Below are 18407 nucleotides of genomic sequence, written 5' to 3'. Positions count from 1 at the left end.
ACGGGAGGGACCTCGGGCCAGTCTCGCCTGAAAGCTCTTGGTACAGTCACTCGATTGATTGAAAGCTGGAGGAGCCATCTTTTTTTTCTCTCTCTCTCTCTCTCTCTCTCTCTCTCTCTCTCTCTCTCTCTCTCTCTCTCTCCCTTTTTTAAAAATGGTCATTTAAGCGCCTCCTCTGTGCCGGGCACCGTTCTGACCACTGGGGCGGATACAGGATGATCGGGTTGGACACTGTCGCCGTCCCGCCTGAGGCCTCACGGTCTTCATCCCCATTTGACGGTTGAGGAGACCGAGGCCCAGAGAGGTGAAGTGACTCGACCACGGTCGCACGGCCGACGTGGCGGAGCCGGGATTAGAACCCAGGGCCTTCCGCCTCCCAGGCCCGGGCTCTTCTCTGAGGTCACCAGGACGGGCAACGGATGAGCGTTTACCGTCCGGGCAACGGAAGCCCACTGGACCCTTAACTCTCACAGAGTTGAGGCCCCCCCAGATCGGCAAGTCTTCTCCAGATAATAATAATAATAATAATAATAATAATAATAATCGTGGTATTTGTTAAGCGCTTTCCGTCTGCCAGGCACCGTATTAAGGGGGGGTGGGGTGAGTACAGGCGAATCGAGCTGGAAACGGTCCCTGTCTCACGTGGGGCTCACAGTCTCGATCCCCATTTTACAGAAGAGGTGACCGAGGCCCAGACGGGTGAGGTGACTTGCCCGAGGTCACACAGCGGACCCAAAAAAAAAAAGAAAAAAAAGGTATCTGTTAAGCGCTTGCTATGTGCAAAGCACTATTCTAAGCGCTGGGGGCTAACAAGGTGATCAGGTCGTCCCACGTGGGGCTCCCGGTTTTAATCCCCATCTTCCAGACGAGGTCACCGAGGCCCAGAGAAGTGAAGCGACTTGCCCACGGTCACGCGGCAGGCAGGCGGCGGAGCCGGCATTCGAACCCACGACCTCGGACGAGAGGCGGAGCCGGGATCCTCCCCTGGGCCCTTGGCCGCGTAGGTGTTGGACCGAGCCCTCTTCGTCGGGGGCACCGGAGAGCCGAAGCGGGAGGGGGTTTAACTGGACGCCCCCGGAGGGCAGCCCCCCGCTTCCTCTGTCCCACACAGCCGCCCCCGGCCCCCGGCCCCCCCAATTTCCCCTCTGCTCTCCCCTAGGGACGCTAGGAGACAAAGCACTTGGGCTGAGCCGGGAGGTCCCGGACCACAGCTTGGCTGCTTTGAATAGAGGCTTGACTCGGTCGGGGGGAAATGGCAGCTTTTATCTGACATCTGGAGAGAGGAAATGAGTGCCACCCGACGGGGGGAGGCGGGCCGGGTGGCCGGCTGCGGCCCGGCCCCCCGGCTCGGCCATCCTCTCGCCCGCCCGGCTCGCGCCTCTCTTCATCGTCGCCCGCGGCTCATCCCCCGTCCCCTCCGGTGGGGGCCCGGACCGGAAGCGAAGCCTCCGAGGGCAGCGTGGAGCGTTCCTGAGGATAGCGAGCGCGATCGTGCCGTCCTTTAAGCGCCGGCTGCGGGCGGATACGGTTAAATCGGGTCGGACGAGTCCCCGCCCCACGCGGGGCTCACGCTCTCAATCTCAGATGAGGGAACCGAGGCCCGGAGGAGTGAAGCGGCTGGCCCGAGGTCGCGCGGCAGACGGGTGGCGGGGCCGGCGTTAGAACCCACGGCCTTCTGACTCCCGGGCCGCTTTTCCGGGCCGCCCGGCTCAGTGGAAAGAGCCCGGGCTTCGGAGTCGGAGGTCACGGGTTCGACTGCCGGCTCTGCCACTCGTCAGCTGCGTGACTGTGGGCGAGTCGCTCAACTTCTCTGGGCCTCAGTGACCTCATCTGTAAAATGGGGATTAACCGTGAGCCTCACGTGGCACGACCCGATTACCCCGTATCTCCCCCCGCGCTTAGAACGGTGCTCCGCGCATAGTAGGCGCTCAACAAATACCAATATTATGATCTTAATCTTCTCAAGTAAGATTACCTTACTTAGGCTGGGAACGTGCCCGTCTGTCGTCGTATCGTCCCCTCCCAAGCGCTTAGTACAGTGCTCTGCACGCAGGAAGTGCTCGATAAACGTGACCGACCGACTGGACCGAGCCCCGCCTGGCACAGGCGCCCGACGAGCTTGTCTGCGCCCCGGCGTTTAATACGGTGCCTGGCGCATAGTAAGCTCATAACGTACCGTTAAGAAGGAAGAAAAAAAAAAAATCAGGCACCGGGAGACCTAAGGAAGAACGTGATGCCGAAGTGGGAATTCCACATCTGGGCCGCGAGCTTCCTTAACCGACGGGATTTTGCCGGGGGTGAGTCAGCGTTCTCCAGCTGGATTGTTTTCCTGCTTCTCGGGCGAGGCCGGGATCCGTGGGAGCTCCGGCCGCTCAGCCGCCGGAAATTCGAGCGCCGCCGAACGGCGATCCCAACGCGCGAATCCGGTCAGTCGGCCGTATTTATCGAGCGCTTGCCGGGCGCAGAGCGCCGTACCGAGGACACCCTAACAGCCGACAGATACGTTCCTCGCCCGCCACGGGCTGGCGGTCCGGAGGAGGACCCGGACGTTAATAGAAATAAATCGATTACGGATATCGTACGTAAGCGCCGCGGGACCGGGAAGGGGGAGGAATAAAGGGAGCGAGTCGGGGCGACGCAGAAGGGAGCGGGAGAAGAGGAAAGGAGGGTTTAGGGGAGGCTTCTTGGAGGAGGTGGGCCTCCGGGAAGGCTTTGAAGGAGGGGAAGAGTCGGATGTGAGGAGGGAGGGCGCTGCGGGCCGGAGGCAGGATGTGGGCGAGAGGTTGGCGTTGAGGTAGACGCGATGGAGGTGCGGTGAGGGGGTTGGCCTTAGAGGAGCAGAGCGCGGGCTGGGTCGTTCTTTTCCTAAACCCTGAGGCCCCACCCAAGCTCATTCCGGGGCCGTCGCTGACCGGCCGGGATCGGGGGTGAGGGCGTTGCCGCGGGGCGCCCGTCGGGACGAGGGGGGCTGCGCTGGAAGTCCCGGCGGGCTTCGGGCCCGCCGCGGAGCTGGCCGATGCACGGGTTTGCCGCGGGGGGAATCGGGGCCTTCGGGCAGCGGGGCGGTTTGAGCGGGGAGCCCCTCCGACGTCAGGGGTCGGATCGAAACCCGGGGTCTGGTGACGGGTCGGGAACGGATCGAGTGCGACTCCCTCTTGGGAATGCCCGGAGGAAGGCCGCCGCCGCCGCCGGTCAGGACGCCGAGGACGGTGTACCTCGGGTCCGTCCCCAGCCGTTCTTTCAGACGGCGGCGGGCGTTTCCCCGAGCTCTCGGCCTTGTAAAGTCTCGGGGAGGGGAAGGGAGAGGACCGAGGCGGGATGCGGTCGGCGGCCAAGTGGTCAGGGTCTCTAGATTTCCGGTTCGTCGCGGGGTGGGGCCCAACGCGTGCCCGCAAGCCCCCCGCGGCCCCCCGGTTCGTCTCCACCCGTCAGAGAAGCGGCGGGCCCAGCGGATGGAGCCCGTGAGGCAGAAGGTCCTGGGTTTTAATCCTCGTCCCGCCACTTAAATGGTGGCATTGGTTAAGCGCTTACTGTGCGCGAAGCGCCGTTCTAAGCGCTGGGGGATGCAAGGCGATCGGGTTGTCCCGTATGGGGCTCGCGGTTTCACTCCCCGTTTTACAGATGAGGTAACCGAGGCGCGGAGAAGTTAAGTGACCTGCGCAAAGTCACACAGCCGGCAAGCGGCGGAGCCAGGACTCGAACCCGTGAATTCCGACTCCCGAGCCCGGGCTCTTTCCACCGTACCGCGCTGCTTCCCCGTGTGACCCCAGGCGGGTCGCTTCGCTTACGCGGCGCGGCTCGGTGGCAAGGGCCCGGGCTCGGGAGTCAGAGGTCGCGGGTTCTCATCCCGGCCCCGCCACCTGTCTGCCGCTCGGGCAGGTCACTTGGCTTCTCTGGGCCTCAGTTCCCCCATCTGTAAAAACGGGGAGTAAGACAAGCGGCGGAGCCGGGATTACAGCCCAGGTCTTCTGACCCCCCGGCCTGTGCTCTTTCCGCCAGGGCCGCGCCGCGTCCCTAAATCCCTTCTCCGGGGGACTCGGGAAGGGTGGAGTCTTCTCCTTCCCGAGTCTCGGTAGGACCCCCCCCCCCCCCCCATTAAGAAGTTGCTTCAGATGGAGACTGAGTCGGTGGCTCCCTTCCGTCAAACGGGGGGAGGAAAATTTCAATTCTCAGGCCTCCCTTCTGAAAGACTATTGTCTCCATCTTAGGGCCGGAAGCCCGGAGTTAGCATTTCACTGACAGAAGGACTCGCCGTTCGTTTTCACTAAGGGGCTCTGAACAGTGACGGGAGGTGAGCTAACTTTATTAACGGGCCCCCGGCGGTGGGCCAGAAGCAGAGCCCGAACGCGAACTGAGACTCTACGGAGGGTCCGCTGGCTACTGAACGTCGCCGAGTGATGCCGACTCAGTGGATCCGGGCTATTTATGGAGCGCTTACCGCGTGCGGAGCCCTCTGCTGAACGCCTGGGAGAGGACGCTGCCTCCCGATCCGTTCATTCAGTCGTATTTGGGAAGGAGGGGAGCCCCCCCCCCCCCCCCGGAACGGGGTCAGACGTGGGGGAGACGGAAGGCGAGGGTCTTAATCCCCTTGGCCGCTGCGTGAGCTTGGGCGAGTCGTTTAACTCCTCGGGGCGTCGGCGACCTCATCTTTAAAATGGGGATTAAGACCGCGAGCCCCACGTGGGACGGGGACCGTGCCCGATCTGTATCTACCGCAGCGCTCAGTACGGTCCGGGGCACATAGTAAGCGCTGAACAGATGCCGTTAAAAAAAAAATAATAATTCCCAAAGGAGGGTAGCGGGAACAGGGTTGGATTCATGTGGCCCGGAGCCCCGAAGGACAAGGAAGGAACTCTTCAAGGTTGCTCGCGACGACTCTGCGTCGGCAATAATAATAATAATGATTGTGGTATTTGAGTGCTTATTACGCGTCAGGCACCGTACCGAGTGCTGGGGTGTGCAGGGGCGGATACCGGGTAATGGAGCCGGACCCGGTCCCGGTCGTGGGACTCCCCGACTTAATCCCTATTTTACAGATGAGGTGACCGAGGCCCCGAGAAATGAAGTGGCTTTCCCGGGGTCCCACGGCAGACCGGGGGGGGCGGAGCCGGGATTGGAACCCAGGTCCTTCCGACTCCCAGCCCCGGGGGCTCTACCCGCCAGACCGCGGGTATTTCTGCAGAACGCCGTGTTTGGCTCACGGGGAGGTGCGATCCGCATGGCACCTTAAAAGCAAGCACGTATTTGGCAGCGAGTCGCCTTTTGTGAGATTCCTGACGGGGCCGCTCGGTTTCCGGGTCTCGAACGGGCAAGCCTCAAGGGAAGACCGACTCTGAGCCGTTATTCAGTCCGTATTCGCCGAGGGAATCGAAGAAGTCTGCTCGTTTTCCTCGTCGTCCTCCTCCTCCTCCCTCCCCAAAAGTCAGCAGGGCTTTCATTCTCCACGGCAACAGGGCATCGAGTAGCGCTCCAGACGGAAGACGATAAAGGGAGTAATATAATAACGATCGTGGACTTGAAGCGCTCACCGTGCGCCAGGCACTGTACTAAGAAGAAGCGTCCGCGTGGCTTAGCGGACGGAGCCCGGGCCCGGAGTCGGGAGGACCCGGGTTCTACTCCCGGCTCCGCCGCCCGTCTCCTGCGTGACCCCGGGCGAGTCACTCGAGTTCCCCGGGCCTCGCTTCCCTCATCCGTAAAACGGGATGAAGAATGCGAGCCCCACGTGGGACAGGGACCGCGTCCGACCTGACGACCTTGGATCTACCCCGCATTTAGAGCGGCGCTTGGCAGAGGGCAGGCGCTCGACAAGGACCGTGATTATCGGTATTATTATTACCAAGCGCTAGGGGGAATACGGCGAATCGGGTTGGACCCGGGCCTCGTCCCACGTGGGGCTCAAGAGTCGGAATCCCCATTTTACAGTTGAGGGAACTGAGGGCCAGAGAAGCGAAGCGACTTGCCCGCGGTCACCCGGCGGACGAGCGACGGTCGGGTCTTTCCGACTCCCAGGCCCGGGTCCTCTCCGCTGATCCGCGCTGAGCGCTCTCTGTGTGCGGAACGCGGTACGGAGCGCTTGGGAGAGGGCAGCGTATCGATAAGCGGACGCATTTCCCTGCCCACAAGGCGCTTGGAGCGTGGGAAACAAAGTTCCGAGCCCCTCTGCCCCCGGAGCTAAAACTCCGGTGGAGGGAGACTCGTGAAACGTCGGGGGGCTTTCCCCCCGGGACTGCAGTCTGGCCTTTGGAGTCCCGGCGGAGGCAAAACCCATTTTGGAGAGTACTTGGCAGTGTCCTGGAGGATACACAGCTGCCTTTGGGGAAGCGAAACGAGGCCGAGATCCCAAATGTTTGGACAGGAAACACACGCGTTCCAACTGCTCTCCCCCTCCCGGGGTGGAAAAAAGCCGGGAGGGGACGGGGGGGGACGGGGGGGACGGGGTGTGCGGCGATGGGCCTCGTCTCCAACCCAGTTGCCAGGCCAACGGCCCAATTTCCCTGGAATCGGATGAGAAATCTCCTCTCCGGACGGTTCCCAGGTGGGCCGAGGGATCGGCCACCTGCCCCCGATTAACGGTAAAAGACATAGAGCTCCAGGTGCTCCTTTTCCGTGGGCGGAGGAGGGGGACGGGGACGGAATTCGGGCCGAAGCGGAGATTCTGATCGAACCTCTCCCCTGGTGGTGATCTCCTGGTGAGAGACAGAGTGGCCCAGCGGGTGGAGCCGGGGCCCGGGAGTCAGAAGGACCTGGGTGCTAATCCCGCCACTTGCCCGCTGGGTGACCTTGGGCGAGTCACTTCACTCCCCCGGGCCTCAGCGACCTCATCTGTTAAATGGGGATTGAGACCGTGAGCCCCTCATGGGACCGGGGCTGTGTCCGACCCGATCTGCTCGGACCCACCCCCGGCACTTGAAGTGCCCGGCGTGTAACGAGCGCTTAAATGCCACAGTTATTAGGATGACTGTTATTGTCTGATGAGAGAATCGAGGGCACCCAGCAGACGAGTGGCGGAGCCGGGATCGGAACCCAGGTCCTCCTGCCTCCCAGACCCGGGCTGTGTCTGTTAGGGCACGCCGCTTCTCGACAGGTGGAAGACCCCTCTTGGCCACATCCTCCCTCGTCCGGTTCTCTCCACGGAACCCGGCCGGGCTTCCAGATTCTAATCAGAACGGGCTTCTCATCTCGGGAGAATCCTCCGGCCTCGGACCCACGCCGGCCCTCGTCCCGGCTCGGCCCCAGGCTCTCCGGTTAGGCTTCACCGTCCCGCCTTCGGCCGCTCCGGCGCTCAGTCGTCGCAACGGTCCCGTGTCTCGTCGCTTCAGGGTGGGGCGGGTCCTTCTCTTGAGCAGGATCTGAGCGGCGAGGTGGCCGTTTAATTTTTTTCCCTTCTCCCCGCCGAGCCTGGCGGTGGGGGGTGGGGGGAGAAGGATGCTCACCCTTCGGGGTAATAGCTATTAGCAAGCGGGAGACGTCACCTTTTTCTCCTTTCTCCTCTTTCTAATTTAGCAACAGTCGACAGCCTGTTTCGCAGGCCACTTGTGCGCGAGGGGTTGGCTAATTGGCGTATTAATGGAAACTGCGGTCAGCAGAAGGCAAGGCCCAATTCCCGCCTAGGCCTCATGCAGGCACACATGCTCTCTTGGCAGCGGTAACTCTTCGAGCGCCTCCCGATCGGATTTTAAATGCCCTTTTCGGCCGTTGGGTAAATGGAATCGGAACGCCGTCTCTTCCCACCTCTTCAGAAAAGCCGTTTTTTTTTTGTTTTTGTTTTTTTTTTTAAAAGAAACTTAAATGGCATTTAAGCGCTTACCACGTCTCGGGCGCCGTTCTGAACGCCGGGGTCGATAGAGGATCGTGAGGTCGGAACCAGGCCCTGTCCCAACCGGGGCTCACGGTCCGAGGAGGGAGAACAGATGTTTAATCCCGTGGGGCTCCCGGTCTAAAGAGAAGGGACGACAGGCACCGACCCCCTTCCCCCGTTGTAGAGATGAGGGAACTGAGACCCAGAGAAGCGATTCGGCCGGGGTCGCACAGCAGGCGAGTGGCAGAGCTGGGAATAGAACCCAGGTCCTCCGGTTCCCAGGCCCGGACGCTTTCCGCCAGGCCACGCTGCCGTTCGCAGACCCAGAGGCCTAGCCCCCTTAAATTCATTCAGTTGTCTCTATTGAGCGCTCACTGCGCTGACTCCTTGGAGAGTACAGATAATCACACAAATCTGCAGAAAGTCACAGCTTCCCCCCCGCCCCCCCCCCTTTTTTAAAAAATGGTATATGTTTAGCGCTTTCCATTTGCCAGGCAGTGTATTAAGCGCCGGGGTAGACAGAAGGTAATCGAGGCGGACACCGTCCCGGCCCCCCGCGGGACTCCCCGCGGCCGAGGCCCCGAGAAATGCAGTGGCTTTCCCAGGGTCCCAGGGCGGACGGCTAGCGGAGCCGGGGTTAGAACCCGGGTCCTTCCGACTCCCAGGCCCGGGCTCTACCCACTGGGCCACGCTGCTTTCACAGCCCCCCTCTGAGATGCGCCAAGTCCAGGTGGCGGAGCGGTCGACAATTGGGGAAGCTGGTTTTCCCGCGCGGCTTCCCCTCCCCGACGTGACTTAGCGTCTAGGGCCCGGGACTCGGGAGGACCCGGGTTCTAATTCCGGCCCCGCCACTTGTCCGCCGTGGGACCCCGGGCACGTCGCTTCACTTCTCCGGGCCTCGGTTCCTTCCTGGGGAAAACGGGGATCGAGGGCGAGCCCCACGTGGGACAGGGACCGTGTCCAACCTGTGTCCGACTTGTATCTACCCCACTGCTTAGAATAACGTCTCCCCCGTCGTCGGGCAGGGGTCGTCTCTGTCGCCGAATTGTACTTTCCGGGCGCTTAATACGTGCTCTGCTTAATACGTGCTCTTCATACGTGGAGAAGCAGCGTGGCTCAGTGGAAAGAGCCCGGGCTCGGGAGGCAGAGGTCGTCGGTTCGAATCGCGGCTCTGCCACTCGTCCGCTGGGTGACCGCGGGCGAGTCGCTTCGCTTCTCTGCGCCTCAGTTCCCTCGTCTGGCAAACGGGGATTAACCGGGAGCCTCAGGTGGGACGACCCGATGACCCCGTATCCACCCCGGCGCTCAGAACGGTGCTCTGCGCGTAGCAAGCGCTTAACGAGTACCGACGTTATCATCGAGCGCTCGGTGGATCCGAACCAATGAATGCCCGACGCACAGTGAGCGCTTAAACAGGTGCCGTAATGACGATGATTATAGTAACTATAAATATCGTTATTACCCGGAGAACGGTTAGCCGTCCTACGGAGTCGAAGGGGACGCCGGGGTTGCGGAAACTCTATCCGGCTGGGTGGGGCCGAAAACCCGGGTTGTTTTTCCTCTCGAGGCCGGCGTATATGTGTCTATGTAAGCTTCTATTTTAAAACCCGTCATGGGGAGGGGGGGGGCCGGACCCAGCCACCTGCCTTCCAATCAATCAGTGGTCATCCTAAGAATCACGGTACTTGTTAAAAACGTTGGTATCTGTTAAGCGCTTACTATGTGCAGAGCACTGTTCTAAGCGCCGGGGGACATACGGGATAATCAGGTCGTCCCACGCGAGGCTCGCGGTCCGAATCCCCATTTTCCAGATGAGGTAACAGCGAAGCGACGTGACTCGCCCCCGGTCACGCGGCTGACACGCGGCAGAGCGGGGATTCGAACCCGTGACCCCGGACTCCAAAGCCCGGGCTCTTTCCCCCGAGCCATGCTGGGTGCCGGGCCCTGTTCTAAGCGCTGGGTTGGCCCCGAGGCCCCGGCCCGCGTGGAGCTGACGGTCTCGATCCCCATTTTCCAGATGAGGGAACCGAGGCTCACTCAGTAGTATCTATTGAGCGCTTACACTGTGCGGAGCGCCGTACCGAGCGCTTGGGATGAACAGGTCGGCAACAGATAGAGACGGGCTTACGGAGAGGTGAGGTGGCTGGCCCAAGGTCACACGGCAGGCAGGCGGCAGAGCTGGGATTTCTCGAGCACTCGGGTGTGCGCAGAGCACTGTCCTGAGCGCTTGGGACAACAGCCGTAGTCGATCTCTCTTGGGCCCCGTCTCCCCCTCTAGACCGTAGGCCCGTGGCGGGCAGGGCACGGGTCTGCCGACTCGGTTATATCGCACTCTCCCTAGCGCTTAGCCCAGCGCTCCGTGTAGACGGAAGTGCCCGGTCGCTACGACCGGATAGCTTAGCACAGCGCTCCGCACGTAGCAGGCGCCCGACACAATCCGACGAACCGGACACGTTCCCCGTCCACGGTGAGTTTACTCACGTTTTTGACGCCCGGTAATTTGCTGTTTCGCCGGCTCACGGAGCTTAAGCGTTTTATTGGCGGGATGAGTCGCCCGGGCTGAAGGAAGGTTGTTGAGGTCACGTCTCCTCCGAGAAGCCCTCCCCGATTCTCGCCCTCACTTCCTCATCACCGACGCGCTTGGATCCTTACCCTTCGGGCCCTTGGTCTTCACCCCGTCCCCTGCCCTCATAATTAGTGACGATTACGGCATCCGTCACTCGCTTCCCCGTGCCGGACACCCTACCGAGCACCGGGTTGGCCGCGGCCCCCGTCCCGCATGGGGCCCGCGGCCTCGCTCCCCATTTTACGGATGAGGTAACCGAGGCCCAGAGAAGTGAAGCGACTGGGCCGGAGAAGCAGCGTGGCGGAGCGGAGCGGGAGCCGGGAGGGCCCGGGTTCTGATCCCGGCCCTGCCGCCTGTCCGCCGTGTGACCTGGGGCCAGTCGTGGCTCAGTGGCGGGAGCCCGGGCCCGGGGGTCAGAGGTCGAGGGTTCGGGTCCCGGCTCCGCCACCCGTCGGCCGCGGGACCGTGGGGGGAGTCACTTCGCTTCTCTGGGCCTCGGTGACCTCGTCTGTGAGATGGGGATTGCCTGTGAGTCTCACGTGGGACAACCCGATGGCCCTGTATCTCCCCAGCGCTTAGAACGGTGCTCTGCGCGGCGTAAGCGCTTCACAAATACCGGCCTTAGTAAGCACGTAACCAATCCCGTCGTTATTAGGGTTATTCCTTCCCGGACGTATTTATTCTCCTGCAGAGCCTTGACGTCTTTTAACGATCGTCGTTTGTAGGCGTCACGCAATTCGACCGAGCTCTTGGAAACACACGGCAGCCGATGAAAGACGACGCGAACCCCAGCCCTTAGGGAGTTTGCGGTCGTACAATAATGACGACGATGGCGTTTCTTAAGCGCTTCCCGTGTGCCAAACACTAAGTGAATACAAGATTATCAGGTCGTCTTCGCCGCCTTAATCCCCGTTTTCCAGATGAGGTAATTCATTCAACAGTATTTATCGAGCGCTTGCTCTGCGCGGAGCATTCATTCACTCAAAGCGCGGAGCATCCATTCACTCAACGGTATTTATCGAGCGCTTGCTAGGCGCCGAGCACCAAGCGCTTGGAAGGGACAAAGCGGGAACAGATAGAGACGGTCCCCGCCCTCGGACGGGCTCACTCACGGTCTAATCGGGGGAGACGGGCGGACGAGAACGACGGCGATAAATGGAATCGAGGGGATGAACGTCTCGTTAAGATAAATAAGGCAATAAAATAGATAGACGAGCGGACGGGCACAGCGCTGAGCGGAGGGGAAGGGAGGTCACCGAGGCCCGGAGAAGCGAAGCGACTTGCCCCGGGTCACCCAGCTTGCGGGAAGCGGCGTGGCTCGGTGGAAAGAGCCCGGGCTTGGGAGCCAGAGGTCGTGGGTTCGAATCCCGGCCCCGCCACTTGGCGGCCGTGTGACCGTGGGCGAGTCGCTTCCCTGTGCCTCGGTTCCCTCATCTGTAAAATGGGGATGCAGACTGGGAGCCTCGCGGGGGACAGTCTCATTCCCCCGTGGTCTCCCCCAGCGCTCAGAACGGTGCTCTGCACCTCGTGAGCGCTGAACAGATACCGACATTATTATCATTACTATTATTATTCTTACGCCGCGGGCGGGGAGACCCCGAGCTAGAAGGAATCGCGGAAGGGACAGTCGGGAAAAGGAATCGCGAAGCGAGAGAGCCGTAAGCTCGCCCGGCAACGGGGTGTCGGGCGGCGATGTGGTCGGGGAGGTGACTCGGGAAATTAATGCCCCGCGAAAGACGGGATTTAGGAAGGCTTCGGGAGGGATGCGGTTGAGCGGGTCTGATGGGAAAGCGAGTCGCACGTAGGAGAAATCTTAGAATAGAAACGTAGAATAGAGTTCTATATATTATATTCTATATCGTATTCCCGGGATCAGCCGGTCGACGCTCTTCACGGAGCGCCCACTGTGTGCAGAGCGCTCCGCTGAGCACTTAGGAGAGTCCGCTAGAGCGGAGCGCTGCGCTAAGCGCTCGAGGGAGTCCGCTGGAGGGAAGCGGCGAGGCTTAGCGGATAGAGCGCGGGCCAGGCTTCTCATCCCGGCTCCACCACCCGTCTGCTGCGTGGCCTTGGGCAAGTGGCTTCACCGCCCTGGGCCTCGGTGACCTCATCTGCGAAACGGGGACGAGAGCGCGAGCCCCACGTGGGACGGGGACCGCGTCCGGCCCGACCGGCCTAGAACGATGCTCGGCGCGGAGCGGGCGCTTAACGAGCACCGCGATTACCGAAACCGAGTCGGCAGACCCGATAATGATGTCGGTATCCGTTGAGCGCTGACGAGGTGCAGAGCGCCGTTGTGAGCGCAGGGGGAGACACGGGGTCATCGGGTCGTCCCGCGTGGGGCTCCCGTCACTGAGGCCCAGAGAAGCGAAGCCACTCGCCCACGGTCACCCAGCTGACGAGTGGCGGAGCCGGGATCCGAACCCGCGACCCCTGACCCCGGGCTCTCTCCACCGAGCCGCGCCGCTTCTCACCCGATCCCCACCCACGGCAGGTTTGTAGTCCAGAGGACCCCGCCGCGGCCCTTCGTCGGCGGTGTTTACCGAGCGCTTTCGGTGTGCCGAGCGCTGTACCGAGCGCTTGGTGGGAGAGGCCCCAGAGGACATCCGCTAGACCCTCGCGCGGCCCACGGAGAACCGCCGCGGTCTCTTGGACATCTCATCTTGCCGTCCGGTCCCGGAACCGTTGCGCCAGGCGGAGGTGCCAGGGGAGACGCCGACGGGATCGGGGGGCCGGAAGGGGCGCCGCCGCCAGCTGCTGCCCGGGCTGCACCCGGGGACCCGGGAGGAGTAAAAATAGAAGCAGCTTCTGCCCCTCCTCCCCCTGCCTCGCCACCCGCCCTTTTTTGTGGAATGGCATCTGAGCGCCGACCGCGTGCCGGGCGCTGTACTGAGCGCCGGGGGAGATCCAGGCTGATCCAGTTGGGCGCCCGTGGGGCTCCCGGTCTCCGTCGCCGTTCTCCGGAAGAGGGAACCGAGGCCCGGAGAAGCGAGGGCTCGGGCCCAGGGTCACCCGGCTGACGAGGCGCGGGGCCGGGATTGGAACCCGGGGCCTTCCGATTACGTTGGTATCCGCTACGCGCCTACCAGGTGCCCGGCACCGGTCCGAGCGCCGGGGGAGATACGGGGTCGTCGGGTTGTCCCCCGTGGGGCTCACACACTTTGAATCCCCATTTTACGGAGGAGGGAACCGAGGCACGGAGGAGTGAAGCGACCCGCCCACAGTCACCCGGCTGACGGGCGGCGGAGCCGGGAGTCGAACCCGTGACCTCTGACTCCGAAGCCCGGGCCCTTTCCAGCGAGCCACGCCGCTCGCCCCCAGGCCTGGGCTGCGGCCACCAGGCCTCCGCTGCTCGCCGGGGCCGGTCTGGACGAGTAATAATGTCGGTGTTTAAGCGCTCACGATGTGCGGAGCGCCGTTCTAAGCGCTGGGGGAGACACGGGGTCACCGGGGGGGGGTCCCACGCTAGTAAGCCCCGGGTGTCCCTTTGGGAGGCGATCTCTGGGCACTGCCTAAATTGTGGAGGGGGCTGGGTGGCCTGGTGGATAGCGCCCGGGCCCGGGAGGCAGAAGGACCTGGGCTCTGCCACTTGTCCGCTGTGCGGCCCCCGGGCGGGTCACTTCACCTCTCCGGGCCTCAGTTCCCTCATCTGGAAAGCGGGGTTTCGATCCCCGCCCTCCCTCTTGCGTAGACTGTGAGCTCCAGCGGGGACCCGGTAATAATAACGATAGTGTCGGTATCTGTTGAGCGCTTTACCCCGTGCAGAGCGCCGTTCTGAGCGCCGGGGGAGATACGGGGTCATCGGGTCGTCCCACGTGAGGCTCAGGGTCTTCATCCCTGTTTTCCGGATGAGGGAACCGAGGCACCGAGAAGGTAAGTGACTCGCCCGCAGTCACCCAGCTGAGAGGTGGCGGAGCCGGGAAGTCTCACCCCTACCCCAGCGCTTAGTACAGTGCTCGGCACGTGGTGAGTGCTTCGCGGATACCGTCGTCAGTATCGTCATCCTCACCTCTCCTCTGGGCCTCGGTCGTCGTACCTGTAAAATAGGGATTTAAATACGTCATTCTCCCTCCTCCTCGGGTTGTAAAGCCCATATGTGACGGGGACTGGCTCCAACCTCGAATCGACCCGGTGCTCAATGCGGCGCTTGGCCCGTCGGTACGCGCTCAACGACCGTCGTCGTCACTGTTCGCCCGATCCGTATTTGCCGAGCGCTTACCGTGCGCCCCGCACTGTACTGCGTGCTGGGGAGACTACGGTCTTAGCACGGGGAGGCAGCGTGGCGCAGGGGAGAGAGCCCGGGCTTCGGAGTCGGAGGTCGCGGGTTCGAACCCCGGGCCGGCCCCTCGTCAGCCGCGTGACTGTGGGCAGGTCGCTGAAGTTCTCTGTGCCTCGGTCACCTCATCTGTAAAATGGGGATTAAGACTTTGAGCCCCACGTGGGACAGCCTGATTCCCCCGGGTCTCCCCCGGCGCTCGGAACGGTGCCCCGCGCACAGTGAGCGCTCAACAGATAACCGACGTTATCATTATCATCGTCGGCGTTGCTGCGATCGTCACCTCCGGTCCCGTTTTGGGTAAGCCGACGGGGAAGGGGCGCGAACCCGAGGGACGGCGGGCCGTCCCCTCGGGCCGGACCCCCGACCCGCCGTCCCACGAGCGTCTCCTCGTCCCCTCCCGCAGCGGGGCCACCCCCCACCCCGGCCGCGGCGGCAGATGGACGACCCGGACGACAGCCTGAGCCTGGCGGACGCCCTGACCGAGCCGGTCCCCGACGTCGAGGAGGCGGTGAAGCGGGACTTCATCGCCACCCTGGAGGCGGAGGCCTTCGACGACGTGGTCGGGGAGACCGTGGGCAAGACGGACTACATCCCCCTCCTGGACCGCGACGACGGGGCCGCGGACGGGCCCGGCGGCCCGGAGCCCGGCAGCGAACCCCGCCCGGACGAGGGGCCGGCAGAACGTGAGTCGGGCGTCGGGGGCGGGCGGGCCGGAGGCGGCCGGTCCCGGCCGGTTTAACGGGGTCCCGGAGGGTGTCGTAGGCGAGGAGGCGGGCGGGAGAGGACGCCGGGGTCGGAGGGTCGACGGCACCTCGGGGCGTCGTCTCCGAGCGTGGTAAAGCTCGAGTAAAAATGAGGGCGGAATCCGTCGAGCGCTTGCGTGTCGAGCACCGTTCCGAAAGCCGGAGGAGAGACGGGTCAGTCGGGCCGGACGCGGTCCCCGTCCCGCCCGGGGTTCGCGGTCCTCGTCCCCGTCTTCCGGGGGAGGCCCAGAGGAGCGAACCGACTCCCCCGAGGTCGCCCAGCAGACGGGTGGCGTAGCCGGGATTAGAACCCGGGTCCTTCCGAGGCCCGGGCCCCGCGGTGGCCAGCGCGCGTTCCGGTCCCGGGACCGCCAGACCGGCGGTGGCCCATCCGGGGTCCCGCGGAGGAATCGGGGGTGAGGAGGGGAAGACCCTTCGGTCGGGGGCTTCGGTCTCAAGGCCCCGGGCCCGCCCGCCCTCGGGGGAGGAGCGCGGCTCAGCGGGACGCCCCGGATCCTTCGGGTGGACCGACCGACCCCGCGGATGGGGAGACGGCTCCTCCCCGGCGAGCGCGCCCCGAGGAGGGGGGGCAGACGTTAAGATAAAGCGGTAGATTTTGCATATGGGCGGAAGTGCCGAGGACCTGGGCCGGAGGGAGTCGGGGCGACGCAGGAGGGAGCGGGAGAAGAGGCGAGGAGGACTTAGTCGGGGAAGGCCTCTCGGAGGAGATGGGCCTTCAGCGAGGCTTGGGGGCGGGGGGGGCGGGGGGAGGGCGGAGACAGATGGTCCGTCAGACGCGAGGAGGCGGGATGGGGGCGAGGGGTGAGGTGGAGCTACGGCGAGAAGGTCGGCGGTAGAGAAGCGAGGCGTGCGGTCCGGGCTGGGGGAGAACGGCGAGGCGAGGGGGGCGGGCAGGAGGTCGTGGGCGGCGAAGGGAGCGGGTCGGGCGGCGGCTCCGGTCGCCGCATCCGAAGCGAACGCTCCGTTCCCCGTCCCCGTCCCGTCCCCGTCCCCGTCCCGTCCCGTCCCCGCGCACACGGCCTTCCTCGCGCCCCCTCGTCCCGACGGGCCCGCCCGGGAGGTCCCGAGGCCACCCGTGGAGGCCTCGCCGACCTCCGGGTCGCCGGCCGAGGCCGGGGGGGGGTTGGGGGGTTGAAACCGGCAGCCCGTGCTCTGGGCGTTGGGCGGGGGGGGGGGGGGGATTTCCGTAAATCCCTCAGCCGGATTAGATCGGTGAAGCGGTGGCAGCGGGAGCCCTGCGACGGCTGCGGGGGGAGAAGAAGCGTGGCCGAATGGAGAGGGGGCGGCCCCGGGAGTCGGAGGACCTGGGTTCTAATCCCAGGCGTGCCCTCTCGGCGATACTGAAGAAATGACCGGGGCATTTAAGCGCCGGGGTGGCTACCGGCGATCCGGGGTGGACCCGACCCCTGTCCCACCTGGGGCTCACAGCCGCGATCCCCGTTTTACGGATGAGGCCCCCGGGGCCCGGAGAAGGGCACCGACTTGCCCGAGGCCACGCGGCGGACAGGCGGCGGAGCTGGGATTAGAACCCATGACCTCCCGGCTTCCGGGCCCGGGCTCTGTCCGCGACGCCGTGCCGCTCTCGGTAGAGAAGGGACCGTAAGGCGGGGGGGACGGCCGAGGGAGGCCCGCAGAACGTTCTTCCGGCTCCGGCACCTGGCGCTCGCCTCCTGGCAGCTGCCCCGCCCCCCCCCCCCCCCCCCCCAGTTTGGACACCCTCTCCCGGTCACCGGCAGCTGGGGGGGCTTTTTTCGTTTGCCCCGCCGCGCGGAGCCGCTGTACCGAGTGCCCGGGGGGGGGGGTCCGGTGCAACCGAGCTGGCAGACGCTTAACCTCGCCGCAAGAAGCTCACGGTCCTCTGGACTTTTATCATCGTCGTCGGTGCGTCTTGAGCGCCCGCTGGGCTCAGGGCACCGTACCGAGCGGCCGGCGGAGCCGGCGGACACGTTCCCCGCCCCCGGCGGGTTTACGGTCCAGAGGACTTCTGTCATCGTCGTCGATGGTATTTACTGAGCGCCTCTTACGTCCGGAGCGCTGCGCCGAGTTCTTCGGAACGGAGCCGGCGGACTCGTTCCCCGCCCGCGGCGAGCTTGCAGGCGAGGGGACTCCTATCCTCATCGCCCTCCTCGTCGTCAGTGGTGTTTATCGAGCGCTTTCTAGGGGCGGGTTTATTGAGCGCACGCCGACCGAGTAGTGGCGCGGCCTAGCGTCCGGAGGGCGGCCCGCCGATCACAAGGACCCGGGTTCTCATCCCGAGAAGCGGCGCGGCTCAGCGGGGAGAGCCCGGGCTCGGGAGTCAGAGGTCGTGGGCTCTAACCCCGGCTCCGCCGCTTAGCAGCTGTGTGACTTCGGGCAGGTCCCTCGGGCACTTCTCCGTGCCTCAGTTCCCTCATCTGTAAAATGGGGGTGAAGACCGTGAACCCCCACGTGGGCCAAGCCGACTACCTCGGATCGACCCCCGGCGCTTAGAACACAGTAGGCGCTCGACGGATACCGTCCTCCTCCTCCTCCTCCGCTAGTCCGCTGCGGGCGGGCCGCCTCGCCGGGCCTCGGTGCCCTCGCCTGTAAAATGGGGGCGCCGGGGCCCGTGTCCAGCCTGATTGGCTTGTCCGCCTGTCCGCCGCGTGCCCCCCGGGCAAGCGGGGAAGCAGCGTGGCTCAGTGGCAGGAGCCCGGGCTTCGGAGCCGTAGGTCACGGGTTCGGCTCCCGGCTCTGCCGCTTGTCAGCCGGGTGAGCGTGGGCGAGTCGCTTCGCTTCTCTGGGCCTCGGTTCCCTCGTCTGTCAGACGGGGATTAACCGTGAGCCTCGCGTGGGACGGCCCGATGCCCCCGTATCTCCCCCGGCGCTTAGAACGGCGCTCGGCGCGCCGTAGGCGCCTAACGGTTACCGACATCATCGAGTCACTTCTCGGTGCCTCCGCTCCCCCCTCTGTAAGATGGGGACTGAGTCCCCGAGCCCCCCGCGGGGACGACCCGACGGCCCCGTATCCTCCCCGGCGCTTAG

At 64.2% G+C, this 18407-nt stretch overlaps 1 protein-coding gene and 1 long non-coding RNA gene across 15 annotated transcripts in view; both read left to right on the top strand.

Moving 5' to 3' along the window:
- Positions 1-18407, top strand: part of MAP4 (microtubule associated protein 4) — a 119964-nt gene that overhangs the window by 24220 nt on the left and 77337 nt on the right. For 12 of the 14 annotated variants that reach the window (XM_029077661.2, XM_029077658.2, XM_029077655.2 and 9 more), the window contains exons 1-2: positions 2219-2578; positions 15044-15323. In XM_029077661.2, the coding sequence (XP_028933494.1) occupies positions 2234-2578; positions 15044-15323 (625 nt within the window). In that variant the 5' untranslated portion in view covers positions 2219-2233. Of the gene's footprint in view, positions 1-2218; positions 2579-11253; positions 11290-15043; positions 15324-18407 lie in introns of those variants that run through there. The other 2 variants (XM_029077669.1, XM_029077667.2) reach the window with 2 other exon arrangements.
- LOC114816056 lies at positions 6857-7806 on the top strand. The gene is made up of 2 exons (XR_003763832.1): positions 6857-7361; positions 7504-7806. It is a non-coding gene; the product is annotated as an uncharacterized LOC114816056 (long non-coding RNA).

This window comes from Ornithorhynchus anatinus, chromosome 13 (assembly GCF_004115215.2).
Source record: "Ornithorhynchus anatinus isolate Pmale09 chromosome 13, mOrnAna1.pri.v4, whole genome shotgun sequence".
NCBI classification, from domain to species: Eukaryota; Metazoa; Chordata; class Mammalia; order Monotremata; family Ornithorhynchidae; genus Ornithorhynchus; species Ornithorhynchus anatinus.
Note: the sequence above shows the minus strand (reverse complement) of the source record. Positions and strands in the feature narration are given on the sequence as shown.